The sequence below is a fragment of the Salmo salar genome, chromosome 09 (assembly GCF_965601325.2).
Source record: "Salmo salar chromosome 09, fSalSal1, whole genome shotgun sequence".
Taxonomy (NCBI): domain Eukaryota; kingdom Metazoa; phylum Chordata; class Actinopteri; order Salmoniformes; family Salmonidae; genus Salmo; species Salmo salar.
In genome coordinates this window covers 119,550,560-119,569,275 of record NC_138299.1, presented here as the reverse complement: position 1 = coordinate 119,569,275, position 18,716 = coordinate 119,550,560, and the positions used below count along the sequence as shown (strand labels likewise).

Below are 18,716 nucleotides of genomic sequence, written 5' to 3'. Positions count from 1 at the left end.
AAGACAGTCGTGAAGAGGGCACGACAAAGCCCATTCCCCCTCAGGAGACTGAAAAGATTTGGCATGGGTCCTCAGATCCTCAAAAGGTTCTACAGCTGCACCAATCGAGAGCATCTTGACTGGTTGCATCAGTTCCTGGTATGGCAACTGCTTGGCTTCCGACTGCAAGGCACAACAGAGGGTAGTGTGAACGGCCCAGTACATCACTGGGGCCAAGCTCCCTGCCATCCAGGACCTCGATACCAGGCGGTGTCAGAGGAAGGCCCTAAAAATTGTCAGACTCCAGCCACCCTACTCATAGACTGTTCTCTCTGCTAGCGCTACCGGAGCGCCAAGTCTAGGTCCAAGAGGCTTCTAAACAGCTTCTACCCCCAAGCCATTAGACTCTTGAACATCTAACCAAATGGCTACCCAGGCTATTTGCATACCTACCTCTTTTACACCACTGCTACTCTCTGTTGTTATCATCTATGCATAGTCACTTTAATAACTCTACCAACATGTACATATTACCTCAACTAACCCGTGCCCCTACACATTGACTCTGTACCAGTACCCCCTGTATATAGTCTCACTATTGTTATTTTACTGCTGCTCTTTAATTACTTGTTACTTTTATTTTTTTAAACTGCATTGTTGGTGCATGTGACTAATAAAATGTAATTTGTATGGGCGAACGGCTTGCTGATGTCAACGTTGTGAACAGAGTGCCCCATGGGGGCGGTGGGATTATGTTAGGGGCAGGCATAAGCTACGGACAATGAAAATAATTGCATTTTATCAATGTCAATTTCAATGCACAGAGATACCCTGACGAGACCCATTGTCGTGCCATTCATCCGCTGCCATCGCCTTATGTTTCAGCATGATAATGCACGGCCCCATGTCGCAAGGATCTGTACATAATTCCTGGAAGCTGAAAATGTCCCAGTTCTTCCATGGCCTGGATACTCACCAGACATGTCACCCATTGAGCAAGTTTGGGATGCTCTGGATCGACGTGTACGACAGCATGTTCCAGTTCCCGCCAATATCCAGCAACTTCGCACAGCCGTTGAAGAGGAGTGGGACAACATTCCACAATCAACAGCCTGATCAACTCTATGCGAAAGAGATGTGTCATGCTGCATGAAGCAAATGGTCACACCAGATACAGACTGGTGTTCTGATCTACGCCCCTACTTTTTTAGTTTTATAAGGTATCTGTGACCAACAGATGCATATCTGTATTCCCAGTCATGTGAAATGAATAGATTAGGGCATAATTCATTTATTTCAATTGACTGATTTCATTATATGAACTGTAACTCTTTGAAATTGTTGCATGTTGAGTTTTTGTTGTTGTTCAGTGCACTATTTTCCTATTGCGACACATTACATTGAAAATCTTGCATGGTCTCTTTAAAAAACCTCAGGTTTGTGTTGACAACATACAAGAGATCCGTCATTCATTGATTTGTATGATCATTGATCTACTGAAGAAAGCTATCCCTCTTCCTTTCTTTCTGTGCACCCAAATGTTTGGATACACTGGTAAGGTTACCAGGTTGTTAGCTAGCTAGCCAACGAGGTAACATGACTGAACAAAGTGCAAAATGGTTAACAACGTTGATGAGTTTAAGAATGGCCCACGATATGGTTTATGAATGTAAAGTGTGGTCCCGGAGATCATTTATAGGAAGATAAAAACTGTTGCGCGGGTAACGGGTCAGATCTTTTGACCTGGTCTAACTAGAAGCAAGCCACTTTTGCTCTATCAAACGTGATGCTAACGGATCCGTACTTAATTGTTTCTCTAGGTCACTTGGAAACAACGGTAAAGTGAAGCCTTGTTACAACAATTCATATCTGGTAGATTTCTTTCATAGTTGCACAGTGCTCCCAAAATAAAGCCCCTAGTCACACAGCAAAATACAGTACCAGTCAAAAGTTTGGACACACCTACTCATTTAAGGGTTTTTTCTTTACGTTTACTATTTTCTACATTGTAGAATAAGACATCAAAACTATGAAATACCACATATGGAATCATGTTATAACCAAAAAAATGTTAAACAAGTAGCCACCCTTTGCCTTGATGACAGCTTTGCACACTCTTGGCATTCTCTCAACCAGCTTCATGAGGTAGTCACCTGGAATGCATTTCAATTAACAGGTGTGCCTTGTTAAAAGGTAATTTGAGGAATTTCTTTCCTTCTTAATTTGTTTCAGCCAAATCAGTTGTGTTGTGACAAGGTAGGGGTGGTATACAGAAGATAGCCCTATTTGGTATTTCCTATTACAGAGCAAGCGGTAAAGCTTCATGACACATTTTTGCCTTGTAGCACCTACAGATGAAACATTATGGAGTCTTAAAGGAGGCCTTGGTAAGGCCAAAATATCATAAAAATTACATCTTTGATGAATTATTTCTCAATTATGCTAAATTATTAGATACAAATGTAAAATATATGTAAACTTCCTCCAAAAGGACCATTCTATGGGTTACATTTTGTAAAAATCCCCAAAATCATGGTATTTTTTGTCCTGGTTTCGTGTGAAATCACTCATATGTTCTCCACCTACAGCGACGCTTTTATAAGGATAGCCTCATTGTCGGAGCATTTATGAGAATCACACCAGGCCATAAGCATAGGACAACCCGCTCAATACACTGAAGCAAACAAGGGCAACTCCACCAGTGCCTAAGCACAAGGCAAACACATCACACACAACAAACAAACGTCAGTGTCGCACCTCTTGTTGGAGAGGTGCTGGGGCTCCCTGTATGGGACGGGCATGACCATGGCTTTGTGTGAGCGGGGTTGGGGTGGTGGGGGGCCCATAGGGGTCCAACGCTGAGGGGTGGGGAAGCTGTGCAGGCCAGGAGGGCCGGGGGGGCTGTCCCAGCGCCAATCAGGGGGGCGAGGGGAGGGCCGGTACCCTGCTGCCACAGGCTCAGGCTCTGGCTTCTGCTCCATGGTCTTCATCTCATACTCCTCTGTGCAGCCCCTACAGACAGAGAGGGGGAATGGAGAGTCAGTGGTATTGCAAGACTGCACCGTTCACATAGATTATACACAAACACCAGACAACAACTAGAAATGTCATAGCTGCATACAAAATGTCAGTGGCTACGCACGCACACGTGCACACACACAGCACTCAGATAAGAGGTCCACCTTGATCACAGGAGCTGCAGTCGAACTCAAGCTGAACTTAAGCCGAGCAGGTGAAAACCCCCGAACTCCTCCATACTCTCCGCCAGCATATCCTAATGAGAACTAATGAGCTTATTATTTTACCTCAGGATGGAAACGGGGGGGGGGGGGGCGCAGATTACTGCAACATCAGGACTCCATCCTCTACTGTAAGGCCTCGGTCAAGTGTGTGTGTTTCTATGAGCATACGTACAGATAGAAGCCATGACCTAACCTCTCAGTCAGCCCAGTTGTCGCTGGACAGAAGCACGATAAGATAAACCGCTAATCTCATAAAGATGCTCTCGGTCAGCCTTTTAGTCGTGTGTATGTAGCCTAGATGTGTCAACTTGCATTGAGTTTATACACGCAAGGCGTGTGGAAATGGTCGTTTCAGGCTAGGCCACTCCAGTTAAATACTTTTATTAGTGAGATAACAGGGTTTTCTTCAACTTCCCCTAAACAGTCATGATCTGGACATTATGAGTCACTGCACTATCAATAATACAATGAACGGTACATGAACATTGTTGGCAAATTCAAAGGAACATGGTCAATTACGTAATAATGACCAATATCAGTTTCAGTGGGGTGTTCTTCTCCTTTTCTACTCAAGAGAGCGATAGATCCCTCTTTAACCCGGCACAGCATGACAGGCTTACCCCTCTCAACATCCTCACTAAAGCATTGAGCAGAAACGGCACATAAATATTTCATCCTTCGTCACTAAAGTCTGGTATCGGAGGTTAAAGAGGCACCACACCGCCACAGACACCAGACAATGTACATCGCTGCAACAGGGAGGGAGCGGAGAGGTGAGAGGAAGGACAGACTAGTTTAAGGAAGAGAGGGAAAATATAGATGAGGAGAGAACAGCGGGGGAAGGGAAGAGAGGGGGAAAAAAAGAGGGCAGGTAAAGAGAAGGGAAGAAAGGGACAGGATACCTGAACAAATTAGAGGACAAGAGAGGACTAGAGGAGTGGAGGAGCAGAGAATGAAAGAGGAGCTGGACAGGGGCAGATTGTCCTGTCTGTGTCTCTGTGTGTGATCTGTCCCCTATTATTTGACCTGGATTAAGCTCAATCACACTGGCCTGGCCACACTAAGCCCAAGACTGCTTTAGAAAACAACAAACAACTACTACTACTACTACTACCGCTGCAGGCTAAGGTAAACAGATCACACACACAGAGGGGACATCGCAACGTCACATGCACTGTCTGTATGAAAGATACCAGGAGACACTGTATGGGTAGAATGATGGGCATTTGGTGGTCTCGCGATCACTCTCAAACACATACCAGTGAGTGTACTAACCAACCTTGGGGGGGGGGAAAAAACTTGATCCCACACAAATAGAACTGCCAATGTCAAGTGACAAAACAACGCTCACACACACACAGACACTGGATAAGAACACGTACGGTGCACACACACACCAGAGCACCAACCTTAGAGAGAGAAAACACCGGTGTCCACTTCCAGAGACCGCTCCATCGCAATGGCCGGCCTGACAGCTGGAGCTCTCTCTCTCACACACACATTCCGCGAGCGAACACACACCCTCTCTCGCTACTGCATCTCTATATCGCTCTCTTGTCCATAGCGCACACAGGGAGGGGGAGAGAAAGAGGAAGAAGTGAAGGCAGTTCTCTTTCTCTCTCCCACCCACTTGGCTTCTCCCACCTGAGAGGTGTTCAGACACGTCTTCCCATCCAAGCTCCTCTATGCCGCTATCCTACTGTACACACACTACCTCTCTCCCTCCTCCCTCCTTTTCTACCCTTTTCATTCAAACAGAGCATGCCGTTTTAATTAATCGCCTCTATATATTTATTTATTTTCCCTCTTCCTGCAGATTCCAGGCCTTAATCTCATGCAATCTGTTTTCCTGGCACACTATTGAAAACGAGTGTGATAGAGAGGGGGGGGGGTGAGGTGAAAAAAAGAGGGTGGAACAGAAAGAGTGAAATACAAGCCTAATTATGTAGTGTGTGTAGAGGAGTGAGCATGTGTGTGTGCAAGTGTGTGTGTGTATCAAATGGGTTTAAGTCATGCAATTAAACTGCCTTACACATTAAAGAAGTCCAACTACTGTGCCATCACACAGCCCCGGCAGCACAATTACTGTATTTAGCAACCCCCAACTCAATCAAGAACAGACATCCTGCTCCATGTGACCCTGACTACGGAGCAGCACACTCGGGGGCCGCGTCCAAAATGGCACCCTATTCCCTATATAGTGCACCCTTTTTAACCAGAGCCCTATGGGCCCTATTCAAAAGTCATGCACTAAATAGGGGAAAGGGTGCCATTTGGGACACACCCAAGCTGGGCTATATATCGAGTAGAGACTAGTCCCACTCTGTGTAGTCAGTGCGTATTCATCTCAGTAACATTCAACCCCACAGTATTTAATAGAGCCTCATTATCCCACTGTACTCAAGGCCCATACTCAGATGAAAGGTTGAGAGGAACGGAGCCAAAAAAAAGAGATGGGGGAAGGGGAGATAGCAAGAGAGATAATGAGTGAGAGGCACGTGAAAAACACAGGCAATACGGGCAGACAGCGAGAATAAGAAAGCTTGAAAGGAAATTGTGTATTCATTCCATTGATTGTTACTTCATTCTATCCGTCTTTCTTTCCCCACGTCCAGGAATTCACACATGTTCAGACCATGTGCCTCTCGCCTCTCTTTCACACACTCCCACTCAAAACTCTCCTCAGAACAGAGACGTCTGGCCAGCATATCTCAGCTCTGTTGGTGTTGCTGTATGTTGTGAATCTTCTCTCTCTGCAACACATCCTTAGAGGCAGGATGATGCTTTGACACAAACACATTCATGTTCACACACAGACACTCAAAACGCACACACACATGGGCACAAACACACCCACCCACACACACACACACTGACCTGCGGGGCCCTCCCTCCTCGTAGGGCGGTATGATCACCACTTTAACGGTGACCGACGTCCTCAGTAGGTCGATCATCTGCTCGTGAGTCAGGGTTACCGCGGCAACCTTGCAGATCTCCACCAGCCGGCTGCCCTGCCTCAGCCCTGCCTGCCAGGCGAAGCCGTACTCCTCCACCTAAAGCAGGTCAACATTTTTTTTTTTATGTGTAATATAATTTCACTGTGAATTTTTACGGATTTTACATGACTTTACAGAAATATATTTTTTGAAGGAATGGAAAAGTACCTCAGCCACGGTGCCATCCAGCCTGACGTGGAACCCCAGCTGTCCCAGGCCGTTCCTCCTCAGAGTCATATCCACCGTCTCACAGCCCACTGTCAGCGCCTGGGGAGAGAGGGAGGGAGGAGAGCCTAGGAGCTTTAAGCAAATAAAAAGGCTTCAAAAGGCTGGTGGTTTTAAATGCATCATTAAATACATAATTACACAAAACAGCCAAACATGGATTTTTGTTTCAGAATCAGTTTTGAACCTCCCCTTGGCAAGAATCATGGCCACCTTAGCCTGGGTGGCTGTCTGTCTGCTTTAGCAAACCTTTAATTGTCTTACGCAACAATGTAGGGAAGTGGTACCCAGGCTATTTCTTCTACAAAAAAATCCAGTTGAACTCTTCCCTGCCCCTGTGCCTCTTACACCACCATACATGTGGTAAACCTTCCCCAGCTCTATGACCTCTGCCTGCTCACCTTTAACCTCTGCACCACCTCCCTGATGTCCTGAGCAAAGCCCTCGGGGACTCTAACGGCGATGTGGTCTCCTCTCCCGTAGAAGATCTTCAGCACCAACTTCTCCGGCGTCCAGCCGATCACGTCGACGCAGAAGCAGTTGAACACCACTTCCTTGGTGTTGCAGTCTGCCAGGAGGATGTACTCTGCTGACACACCCAGAGCGCAGGAGATCTCCGTCCCGCCGCCACTGAAGTCCTGGGCCAGCACCCTCCACGCCACCGCCCCGGCCGCTCCCAACTCTGCCCCCTCCCTCGCCCGCGCCCGCTCTCTCTTCTTCGACGCCAGCGAGATGAGGTTGTTGAGTTTGCCCGCGGAGTCGAGCGGCGTACTGCTCACACAGTTCTCGGCTAAGTCTCTGAGGTACTCCTGTCGCGTGCGCGTGGCCATGGTGTGGAACTTCTCAGACTTGTGCGCGGCGCTCTCTGCATTGATCACCTTGGCCAAGAGGAAGTTGCGGAAGGCTTCAGGGTCACGGAACGTCATCCCGCTGGGGATGGGCGGGCCGAAGGGAGGCACGTCCTTCATACGCGTCACAGCCACACTGAGGAGAGGGGAGGAAAAAACAACCATCAACAAACCGACCAATAACAGCAGCATAATGGATGCCATGGTGAGAGTTGGTGTCCCCCCCCCCCATACCTGTAGCAGGTGCCGTCGGAGCAGGGGTTGTGCACGCGGACGATGACGAACACGTGCTGGAAGTGGGAGCGGATGTTCTGAGGGGTGAAGGGCAGCGCTCCCGGCTCCTGGAAGATTATTGTGACGATGTCGTTCCCTATGTGCCTCTTCCTCAGGAGCTGAGGGAGAAAAAGGAGAGGGGGAGGGGGGTGAGAGAGCAGCAAAAAGGAACGTGTGAAAGAGGGAGACAGAAAGGAGTGTGAGCAAGTGTGGAGGTAAGGACACAGTGTTGGCAGAGGGAGAGACAGACCGAAGCAGAGGGAGGGAGGAGAGTGAGCGGGGGAGACAGAACAAGTACAAATGAACATGAGTGAGCCAGAATTGGCACTATGAGCTCACTTGACTCACCATCGCACCAGTATATTGTTAGGGAAAAGTCCGCGAGAGACAGAGCGAGAGAGATACAGATTGGTCCCAGTCTATGCCAATGTAGGTCTGATATTGGGATGCAGATATAGGCAGTGAGAGAAGTGCTCAGGCAAACAAACAGATCTTCATGTAATGCTACATTTTTCTCCCAATTAGTGTACCCATTGAGAATTTGATTGACTATGTGTGAATCAGTGGAGGCTCCTCAGAGGAGGAAGGGGAGGACCATCCTCCTCAGTGAAATTTCATTTAAAAAAAAACATTAAAGAAAGTTTAGATATCCTTTTTAGATATGAATATGTTTAGTATAGTTTTATGTCACCATATAGATTAAAATACACTGTTTTGCAATGAAGGTCTACCGTAACTTCAACAGCACTGTCTGGTGTAGCACCATGGTGTAGCCGGAGGACAGCTAGCTTCCGTCCACCTCTGGCTACACTGACTTCAATACAAAACCTAGGAGGCTCGTAGGCCTCAACCCCTTCCATAGACATACATGGTAATTATGACCACTTTTGGAGGACATCCTCCAACCAATCAAAGCTTTTGCAGTTGACTGATATGTTGCCCATCCAATCATAGAATTAGGATCAGAGAACAAACCTAATGTTATCTATTGGGATTGTGCCAAAGAGCATTATGGGGGTTCTATGTGTTGAGAAGCTTGGTGACATTGTTGGATAGAGATTAAGAGTGAAAAGTGATAGTTGAGCATTTTTAGAATACTACTCAATTCAAATTCGTTTTTTTCAAATTACAGGAGATGGAAGAGGTATATTATAAATTGTTTTCTTGGTTTTAGACCTTTATTTGTGTCCAGTTAATGCAATTTATTTAACATTTTTGAAAGTTAGCCTTGATAACTTCAATAGCTAGCTAGCTACCAGCTAGAGTGCAGTTTTCTACACCAGAATGGAAGAATGGCCAATGCTGCCCAAAAATGTTGTGGACTTTTTGTTTTAGAACCCCTTTCATTCTCTGGGGTACACAGAAAGAGTGCGAATTAAATGCGAGGGTGAACCTCTGCCTGAGATCAGTTTCATGAAGAAGGAGACCCAACTGGTATCAAGACCAACTGGTATCAAGACCAACTGGTATCAAAAGTATAGCTGATTAACAGGGAGCCTTTCATCAAGCCGCCTGTATTGCTGGCCTTGCCTGCTTTTTGGAAAGTCTGAGCCTTGGTCGAAAGGTGGGTACAGTGACATGAAGAACATCGATCGCTCAGCTAAACGGCAAAACAAAAGCAGGAAGCATATAAATGCCCACATCAGATTCAAGCTTCTGGGAAAAATCTGCATGGCTAGAGTACTCGACGAGAGGGAAAGTTCCGCCAAGGGCAACTACAAGGAGCTTGCAGGGGTAATTGCACGTTACGACGCTTTACTTGCTGAACATATCAAACTTTCAACTGTCTTTTCTAGGATGTCGAAAACAATTCCGAATGATATGATAGCTTCCATTGCATCATCCATCAAAATGTAGCACATTTGAAATCTGACATGCTGTATGGGATGAAAACGAGACTATTTTTCAGTCTGATCAACTGTAGTCTGTTAATAAGAGCAGCTGCATAACGTTACATCCTACGCGCCCAGTCCATCTGGTCAGGGTAACTAATTGGTAATGTTATGCATTTATAGTCCATTTGTGTGTCAGGAGAAAATGTGAATGTGATCAAATGTAGTTTATATTCAAAATCGGGCTGGCTAGGCTGCCTGTACGTTTTTAATCCAACATTATTAACTGGAATGAATGAATCAACATAATAGTGATGACAGATGTGAGTAAATGTTTTATAAGGCCTACATATAGGCTGCATGACGCAAACATGCATAAAGCTCAGCCCTGTGAGATCTATTGTCCATCAGTTGTAGTTGTTGTCTGGGTAGAAGAAATCCCCCTCCTTCTCTAGTCTAAATATATTAATATGAACAAATATAAGATAGCTGCAGTTTGACGGGTTTTCATCCCCAGGGCCAGGAGTTTTTTAAAACCATGTGACCTGATTAGGAAAAACTGCTCCCATCATAGCCCATATAAAACCATTTTACAATGAATCACTGTCAATGCCTTATAGGGTCCAGAGTTTTCCTGGTTAGGTTAACATATAAGGAAGAACTCCAGGCCCCAGAGGGAAAGTTGTCAGTTATCGTCAGGTATGTGGATGATCAGGGCTGTATTCAGGAACGTTTCTTGGGCTACTTTGATGTGTCAAGTGGGCGAGATGTGCAGTCTGTTTGACTTTATGAATTTTGAGATGTCTGAGTTTAATTTCATAGAGAAACTCATTGTCCAAACTTACATTCCATTAGAGCTGCGCCGTCGTATCTGCTATTTGTATTTACAGCTAAGTCCCCTCTTGTTCCCTGATTAAGAGGTGATGACTACTCCACTCCACCACCATTGTCAACTTTCTCCTGACATGAACTGAAGCCACGTCTCATGTGCCCGCTCATCCACTGGCACATTGAATGTTTCTCCTCCAAGCACTGAGTACCCCTATCAATTTCATCTCATTACTGTATGTAGAGTCAATCACATACATAATCACATTATTACACAATGATTTTACTCATTGCTTAGACTAACTCATTCTTAGCTCTTTTGTCTAACTGTGTAGTGTGTTGTGTTTGTCTTCCCAGTCAAATCCTGTCCTGCACTGGTCAAGCCTCTCCACACCTCAACTAATGCCTCATACCCTCATTCAATCACTGCTGTGATCCCTTTCCAACACTTTAAGTAGCCCCCTCATTCCCATTCCCCATAACATTGTACAATAAATGTATTTATTAAATGCTTTAGGTTAAAATAATTAGTCTTTGACGATTTTTGAAAAACACTTTGTCGTCTCCATGCGTTCCGCGCCTATACCGTGGGTCTCCCATCCTACTCCATTTTTCAAGTCACCAGCCTCCACTGGTGTGAATGTCAGTCACACAGTGACAGAATCCATCCTGTGTCGATTGCGGTGTAGCAGTGTGAAAGTGTCAATTATATAAGACAGCATAACGCTCACACACACACACACACACACACACAGACACACACACACACACACACACACACACACACACACACACACACACACACGAGCTCTGTATGCCTGAGACACACGTTCTGCCTGGGGCTGGACAACTGCCAGAGGCCCCTGCGGTCCGGATGTACTGAAGATCCTCCTCTCTAGGTCCTTGCCCTTAGTCACATTCACCTCTTCTCTTGCTCTCTTTTTGACTCTCCCCTCTCTGGCATATAACATTACTCTATATTGACTACCTGACTTTCTAACAGATCTCTCCCTCTCTGAGTGAGGGTTTATTGGTGGTCAACACTGACACCTAGAGGTTGCATGGCAGAAGTAAAAATGTTGCTGCTGTTGCCTTTGCGTCCCTGGAAGGAGTTAGTGTGTTGAATATTCATCTATTCTCTGCCATTGTACCATTTACACACCCACACGCCTATAAAAGTAGTTCAGTCAGGCACACTTACACATATAGCGTAACCACAGAGTTTTCGAACCCAGAGGCGCAACGTCGCGATACTTCTGGCAATAAGGTCTGGAAGCAGACTAAACAGATCAGGGTTTGGCAGACAATGGGAGAAGTGAGATTTGAGGAAATGTCTTATTAAGTAGCTGAACCTGTCATTACTACAACCTTGTGAAACTTTTTTAATATCGAAGGAGTGACTTTCATTTGACAGCCTGCACATGCGTAATTCGGCCAGGCATGACCGTTAGACCCGACGGAGGGTTTTTGCACATGAGCTATGCTAGCTAACGTCGCCATGACGTCGCCTTCAAGTCTGATTGGGGATTTCTATTGTAGAAGCAGTTTCTGCCGATCTTCATACTGTAGTCTTTGGCGTAACCTTTCATACATCGTTTATATTTTATTCATCGAACTCATTATTTAATTAACCAGGCTGGTCAACTGGGAACCAATTGTCATTAACAGTGATAGTCTTGGAATCTCTGTAGATATTCCGAAGTATTCAGACCCATTGACTTACAAAAAGGTTGCTGTTAGCAACAGTTAGCATGTATTAGCAAGTATCCACTATATATACAAACTTATGTGGACAACCCTTCAAATTAGTGAATTCGGCCATTTCAGCCACACCCGTTCCTGATAGGTGTATAAAATCGTGCACACCGTCATGCAGTCTCCAAACATTGGCAGTAGAATGGCCTTACTGAAGTGCTCTGTGACTTTCAACGTGGCACCGTCATAGGATGCCACCTTTCCAACAAGTTAGTTTGTCAAATTTCTGCCCTGCTAGAGCTGCCCCAGTCAACTGTAAGTGCTGTTATTGTGAGGTGGAAACATCTAAGAGGAACAACGGCTCAGCCGCAAAGTGGTAGGCCACACAAGCTCACAGAACTGGACCGCCAAGTGCTGAAGAGTGTAAAAATCGCCTGTCCTCAGTTGCAATTCTAAATTTAGAGTTCAAAACTGCCTCTGGAAGCAACACCAGCACAAAAACTGTTCGTCGGGAGCTTCATGAAATGGGTTTCCATGGCCAAGCAGCCGCACACAAGACAAGATTATTATGAGCAATGCCAAGCGTCAGCTGGAGTGGTGTAAAGCTCGTCGCCATTGGACTCTGGAGCAGTGGAAACGTGTTCTCTGGAGTGATGAATCACGCTTCACAATCTGGCAGTCCGACAGACGAATCCGGGTTCGGCAGATGCCAGAACACTACCTGCCCGAATGCATAGTGCCAACTGTAACGTTTGGTGGATGAGGACTAATGGAATGGGGCTGGTTTTCATGGTTCGGGCTAGGCCCCATAGTTCCAGTGAAGGGAAATCTTAATGCTACAGCATACAATGACATTCTAGACAATTCTGTGCTTCCAACTTTGTGGCAACGGTTTGGGGAAGCCCCTTTCCTGTTTCAGCAATGCCCCAATGCACAAAGCGAGGTCCATACAGAAATGATTTGTTGAGATCGGTGTGGAAGAACTTGACTGGCCTGCACAGAGCCCTGACCTCAGCCCCATCGAACACCTTTGGGATGAATTGGAACGCCGACTGCGAGCCAGACCTAATCGCCCAACATCAGTGCCCAACCTCACTAATGCTCTTGTGACTGAATGGAAGCTTGTCCCAGCAGCAACGTTCCAACATCTAGTGGAATGCCTATCCAGAACAGTGGAGGCTGGTATAACAGCAAAGGGGGGACCAACTCCATATTAATGCCCATGCAGGTGTCCACATACTTTTGATCATGTGGTGTATGTGCTAGCAACAGTTACTGTACAGTTGGCATGTATTCAATGAACATAGATACTGTTAGCAGCACATTACAAATATAAGTACACTCGTGGGGTTTATATGACCTTGTACATTCACCCACATTAAGTTCTCATGCAAACACTTGAGCAAACGATTTAAACATACACGCGCACACAAGAAATGCCTAGCTTAACAACTGACACACAGTTCACTCGCACACACCGTTAACACAACGCCCTGAGGGATATGTCGGAAGGCAGCTTTATTTAGAGCAGAAAGAGAAACCTAGAGCCTGAGCCCCACCCAGCTTTGATCCAGTTATAAGAGAGAGGACTGAAAAGACCATTCAAAGGGAGCAAAGACTCCATACAAATACTAGACACAGAACTGAAGAGGAACACCACTCTAACAGAGAGGCAGAGAGAGAAGTTCTATTTCATGAGCAGCTGCAATTGTCCATGTCCGAGCCAGACAAACTATAGAACAGAGCTATAACAAAACCACAGACACAAACACAAAATAGTTAACCCTTCCTGTCTCTGTCCGCCATGTGTCTTCTGATTCTGAGCTATGACACTCAACGGTGACACTCAAACGGACGGCCAAAGGATTAGTGAGACTTTGACAATGGCCACGCCACCCTGAGTACCCTTTAGGAATCTGGAAGAGCTTCCTAACCTCTGTAACTACACCTGTGGGATTGACCAGACAACAATACTAGATAGAAGGGAAGTTGAAGGTGTTTGGGGTGGGCTGTGGTAGAACATGCTGTGTGTGTGTGTGTGTGTGTGTGTGTGTTGGTCTCACCTGTTGTGGGTTGTTGGGCATGTAGGGCAGCATGGTGGACACGTGGAACATGACCTCATAGCCCTGGTAGGTGGTGTACAGGGAGTGGGTTCCTGTCGAGTCAGCTGCAGGAAACCGAGAGAGAGAGAGAGAGAGAGAGAGAGCAACACACACAAACATACACACAAGCAAACACACGGTCAACGTTCCATTATCCTGTCCCAGTTCAGCACCAGGGCATGAACTCAACAAATAAAGGAACACCACATCAAAAACCATAGTCTGTCGAGACTCTTTCTAAACGGTTGACTTCATAGGCAGTTACGTAGCAACAGTGTTTTTATATTCATGCACCATTTGACAGGAATCACTCATTTTACTCAGTGTTCACACCTGAGCCTTAAGTCGATCATTATATGACTGCAAAAACTACATTTAACCATTAGGAAGGCATGCAGAAAACTGTGCTGACATTGGGCACGCACATTCGCCTGCACACACACCCTACTACGCACCCCCTCACACACACACAAACAAGACACAAACATATACATACACACACCGACACACACACCCTACCACACACACACACAGCGACGTACTCTTAGTGTCCAGCTGGGCGGCGTAGTTGGTGAAGCCTCGGAGACACACCTGCTCCCCTAGCAGGTCCATGAAGGCAGAGAAGGCGGGCGTGGCCTCTTCGTTGTTATACATCTCCTCTTCGGTGCTCTGCCCTGCCCGACACAGCAGCACTCCCACCTTGTGCTTCTGACTCAGCTACACCGGAGAACAAACAAATATTAGGCCGCATTTACACGCGGCTGCCACGCCCTGGCTCAAAACAGAGACACGCCTATCTAGCGTTTATGACTGTAGCTACAGGAGGTGATATCAGAGGTGATAAAAGACACAGAGATATCATATAACTCGCGCCTGAGACCATGGCCCGCTGACTCACCCCCTGTTCGTCCAGTTTGAGGAGCTGCTCGGTGACCTTGGGCGTGCTGAGAGCCAGGCGCAGGCAGGACACACTGAGCTCTGGGACCACCTGCTCCAGCACCTCCTTCAGGGGGAGACCCCGCACTGTGCCGTGCCTCCCTGTGGAGGCCACCGCATCCTCCAGGATGGACCCCCGCAACGTCACCAGCTACACACACACACAGAGGACATGGGAGTGATAGAGATGTAAAACACACACAAAAGGTAAGATGAGATGTACTTTATAGTCCATTAACTTGCAGAGAACCTGCTCACATCTATGTCTCTGCAAGTTTTTTTGAGACATTGAGAAAAAGGACAAATGTCTTCAGTAGATGCATATGTGCAATCTTTAAAAGCTTCTTACTGCCCATAGTGCCATTCACCTGAGTGAACCCTACAGGGGAGACCGGTACTCGGGGTGTTTCCAGACAGCGGGGCTATAATAATCTCAGGTGCTGAGAGGGCTGTATTTTATTCAATGTATTCAGAGAGACCACGGCACCGCGCTTCATTAAAACTGCAACACACTGCTGAGGAGCTGGAGGGGACAAGAGAGTGCTTCATCTTAACGAAGTCAAGGGTTTGGCGTGGGGGAAAAGAAACCCCTAAACAATGCAGGTTCAATTCCACCGATTCAGATTACCTTCTGGCACAACATAGAGCTACTCCGACACTGGACTTAACAAGTCGTTTCTCAGATGCTGAGACAATAGTTGCCAATAACCTGTCGTCGAACTATTCATACCGTGTTTCCCCCGGTGACCTTTAACCTCTGACAATTGTCTCCAACCCAATCTCTCCCCCTGGGAGGCAGGATGGGAAACCCTATGTTGGTGTCAAGTAGTGACTGACTGCACCAATCTGGGGCATCTGTGGGGTGTGTGTAAGAATGTGTGTGTGCACGTGGATGTGTGTGATTGAGTGTGTATCGTGTGGTTACAGCATGCTGAGTCAGCGTCATTCAAGCTTCAATGAGTGAGTATGGGGGAGGGAAGGGGGGGCTGTGAGCATTGTAGAGTTCTCTCTCTCTCTCTCTCTCTGTGGGAACCAAGGACAGGCCTGAGTGGAGCGTCTGTGAGCTGAGCTCTGTAGACACAGGCGGCGGAGCGGCCCATTATTCCATAGGGGCTGAGGCGATGAGGCCAGGCAGCCATGTAATCCAGCTAAAAACAACAGGGAGGGCAGCAGCTAGCCAGAGGGGCACAGCCACGACACTCACTGGACACTATTGGAAAGTACATGTACTAGACAGGGCGCAAGCAGAACTGCTATGTACACCCAGTCTATTAGGATAGCTATTTGTGCAGTGGTCAGTCAATCTGTCAATCAGTCTCTGAGTATGTAACGTTGCGTACTGGGTGTACAGTGCATTGGGAAAGTATTCAGACCCCTTGACTTTTTTCCACATTGTGTTTCGTTAAAGCCCTATTCTAAAATGGAGTGAATTGTCCCCCCCCCCCCCCTCATCAATCTACACACAATACCCCATAATGACAAAGCAAAAATGGAAGAGCGGGGGGACATATCACATTAACATAACTATTCAGACCCTTTACTCAGTACTTTGTTGAAGCACCTTTGGCAGTGATTACAGCCGAGTCTTCTTGGGCATGACGCTACAAGCTTGGCACACCTGTATTTGGGGAGTTTCTACCATTCTTCTCTGCAGATCCTCTCAAGCTCTGTCAGGTTGGATGGGGAGCATCACTGCACAGCTATTTTCAGGTCTCTCCAGAGATGTTCGATCGGGTTCAAGTTTGGGCTCTGGCTGGGCCACTCAAGGACATTCAGAGACTTGTCCCGAAGCCACTCCTGCATTGTCTTGGCTGTGTGCTTAAGGTCGTTGTCCTGTTGGAAGGTGAACCTTCGCCCCCAGTCAGAGGTCCTGAGCGCTTTGGAGCAGGTTTTCATCAAGGATCTCTGTACTTTGATTTGTTCATCTTTCCCTCGATCTGGACTAGTCTCCTAGTCTCTGCCACTGAAAAACATCCCCGCAGCATGATGCTGCCACCACCATCCTTCACCGTAGGGATGGTTCCAGGTTTCCTCCAGTCGTGACGCTTGGCATTCAGGCCAAAGAGTTCAATCTTGGTTTCATCAGACCAGAGAATCTTGTTTCTTCATGGTCTGGGAGTCCTTTAGGTGCCTTTTGGCAAGCGGGCTGTCATGTGGCTTTTGCTGAGGACTGGCTTCCGTCTGGCCACTCTACCTTAAAAGGCCTGATTGGTGGAGTGCTGCAGAGATGGTTGTCCTTCTGGAAACAGGATGCACCGGAGCTCCATTTTGAGTCTCATAGCAAAGAGTCTGAATACTTAAGTAAATAAGGTATGTTTTTGCTTTGTCATTATGGGGTATTGTGTGTAGAGTATTTTTTTTAAATCCATTTTAGAGTAAGGCTGTAACGTACATTTTTGGGGAAAAAGTCAAGGGGTCTGAATACTTTCCGAATGCACTGTACAAGAAACATCCTGAGAGAACTTGAGTGTGCAGCAAAGGTAGTGCCAGGTACATGTGGACCCTTGAGTGCCCTAAAAATAGTGGCCTGGATTGTTTATGGGGTTTTCCACATTAATATTTCAGTGCTTCTGATGGTACCCTAGTTTGTTAATGGGAGATCCCCGCACCCTGGGGCACCCGTTATTCAAAACCCTGTACAAGGAGAAAGTGTCCACACTCTGTGTTTATAATCTACTAAAGAGGACTTTGGTAATGCTAGATGGGTGATTGGCCAATCATAGAGAATCCCCTGTCCCAGGCCTGGAGGTGTGGTGATCCAATCAGAGCACATCTTTGCTTGCCTGGCTACCCAGACTCCTTGCTCCGGCCAAACACTACGCCAAGCTTACGGACATTAGTTTCTTCTCGGCGATGAGTCTGGATCTGAGGACCTCCCCAACCCTTTACCGAATGCGAACACATTTGGGCCGTCTGATTGGTCCAGAAACCGATGGGTAGGGCCAGAGCCAGAACGCACATGGGTAAAGCGGCGGTTTGAAAATGCGTCATTGGCTTTGATACTCCAGTTAGAGACGATCTAATCGCTGATGACTTTGTTTTGTACAACGCACCTCTTCACCACATACGACTTCAACAATGGCAGTCTCAGACTAAAGCATGTTGCGATCCCCAGAGCAACGGAAGAATTTAGCGTGAGTTGTCCGGCTACATTTTTGCTTCGATTGAAGAGGTTTGACCTATCACTAGCTGGGGTATTAGTAGAGGGAGGCCGACCAGTGGACTGGGGCCGGGCCCGGGGCAGCGTTCGGCTTAGCTGTTCTGAGCAGGGCCTGGTCAGGTGGAAATTTCCACTGGCAGAGAATAGAGGGATTGGAGAGGAGGGGAGGTAAGAGTACGAGGGGAAGGTGTGGAGGGAGAGGGTAGTGTGTGTTGAGTCAGGATGAGCCGTGGGGACTCGCTGAGGTCCAGTCCAGGCATAAATAACAGCATCCAAAAAAACGCAGACTCCCCCACACACTGTCTCACACGCACTCTGCCTACTCAAACGACACACACATTTGGCAGCGTCAGTATTCAGCCTACTCTGTGTTCCATCTAGCTGTGTGTAGGCAGGCAGTGGGAGGTGGGGTGGGTGTTAGTACCTCACTGGTTCTGGCGATGATGCGGTACTGGTACTGGTCCTTCAGGTCTTTAGTGTCGTCCAGTTTCTCCCTGCGGATACTCACAGCCACCGGACCCAGCTTCTCGTCCGTCCCAAAGTAGTTAGAGTGCTCTGCAGTGTCACACAGGGAGAGAGTGTGTTCACAACATGTCTGGA

The 18,716-nt window shown here is 47.0% G+C and overlaps 1 protein-coding gene across 2 annotated transcripts in view; it reads right to left on the bottom strand.

Moving 5' to 3' along the window:
• Positions 1–18,716, bottom strand: part of LOC106612494 (signal-induced proliferation-associated 1 like 3) — a 106,470-nt gene that overhangs the window by 18,056 nt on the left and 69,698 nt on the right. For both annotated transcript variants that reach the window (XM_045724368.2, XM_045724369.2), the window contains exons 4-12: positions 18,541–18,671; positions 14,919–15,107; positions 14,563–14,737; positions 13,982–14,085; positions 7,525–7,682; positions 6,844–7,426; positions 6,386–6,484; positions 6,099–6,274; positions 2,737–2,991 (exon numbers count right to left, since the gene is read on the bottom strand). In XM_045724368.2, the coding sequence (XP_045580324.2) occupies positions 2,737–2,991; positions 6,099–6,274; positions 6,386–6,484; positions 6,844–7,426; positions 7,525–7,682; positions 13,982–14,085; positions 14,563–14,737; positions 14,919–15,107; positions 18,541–18,671 (1,870 nt within the window). The remainder of the gene's footprint in view (positions 1–2,736; positions 2,992–6,098; positions 6,275–6,385; positions 6,485–6,843; positions 7,427–7,524; positions 7,683–13,981; positions 14,086–14,562; positions 14,738–14,918; positions 15,108–18,540; positions 18,672–18,716) is intronic.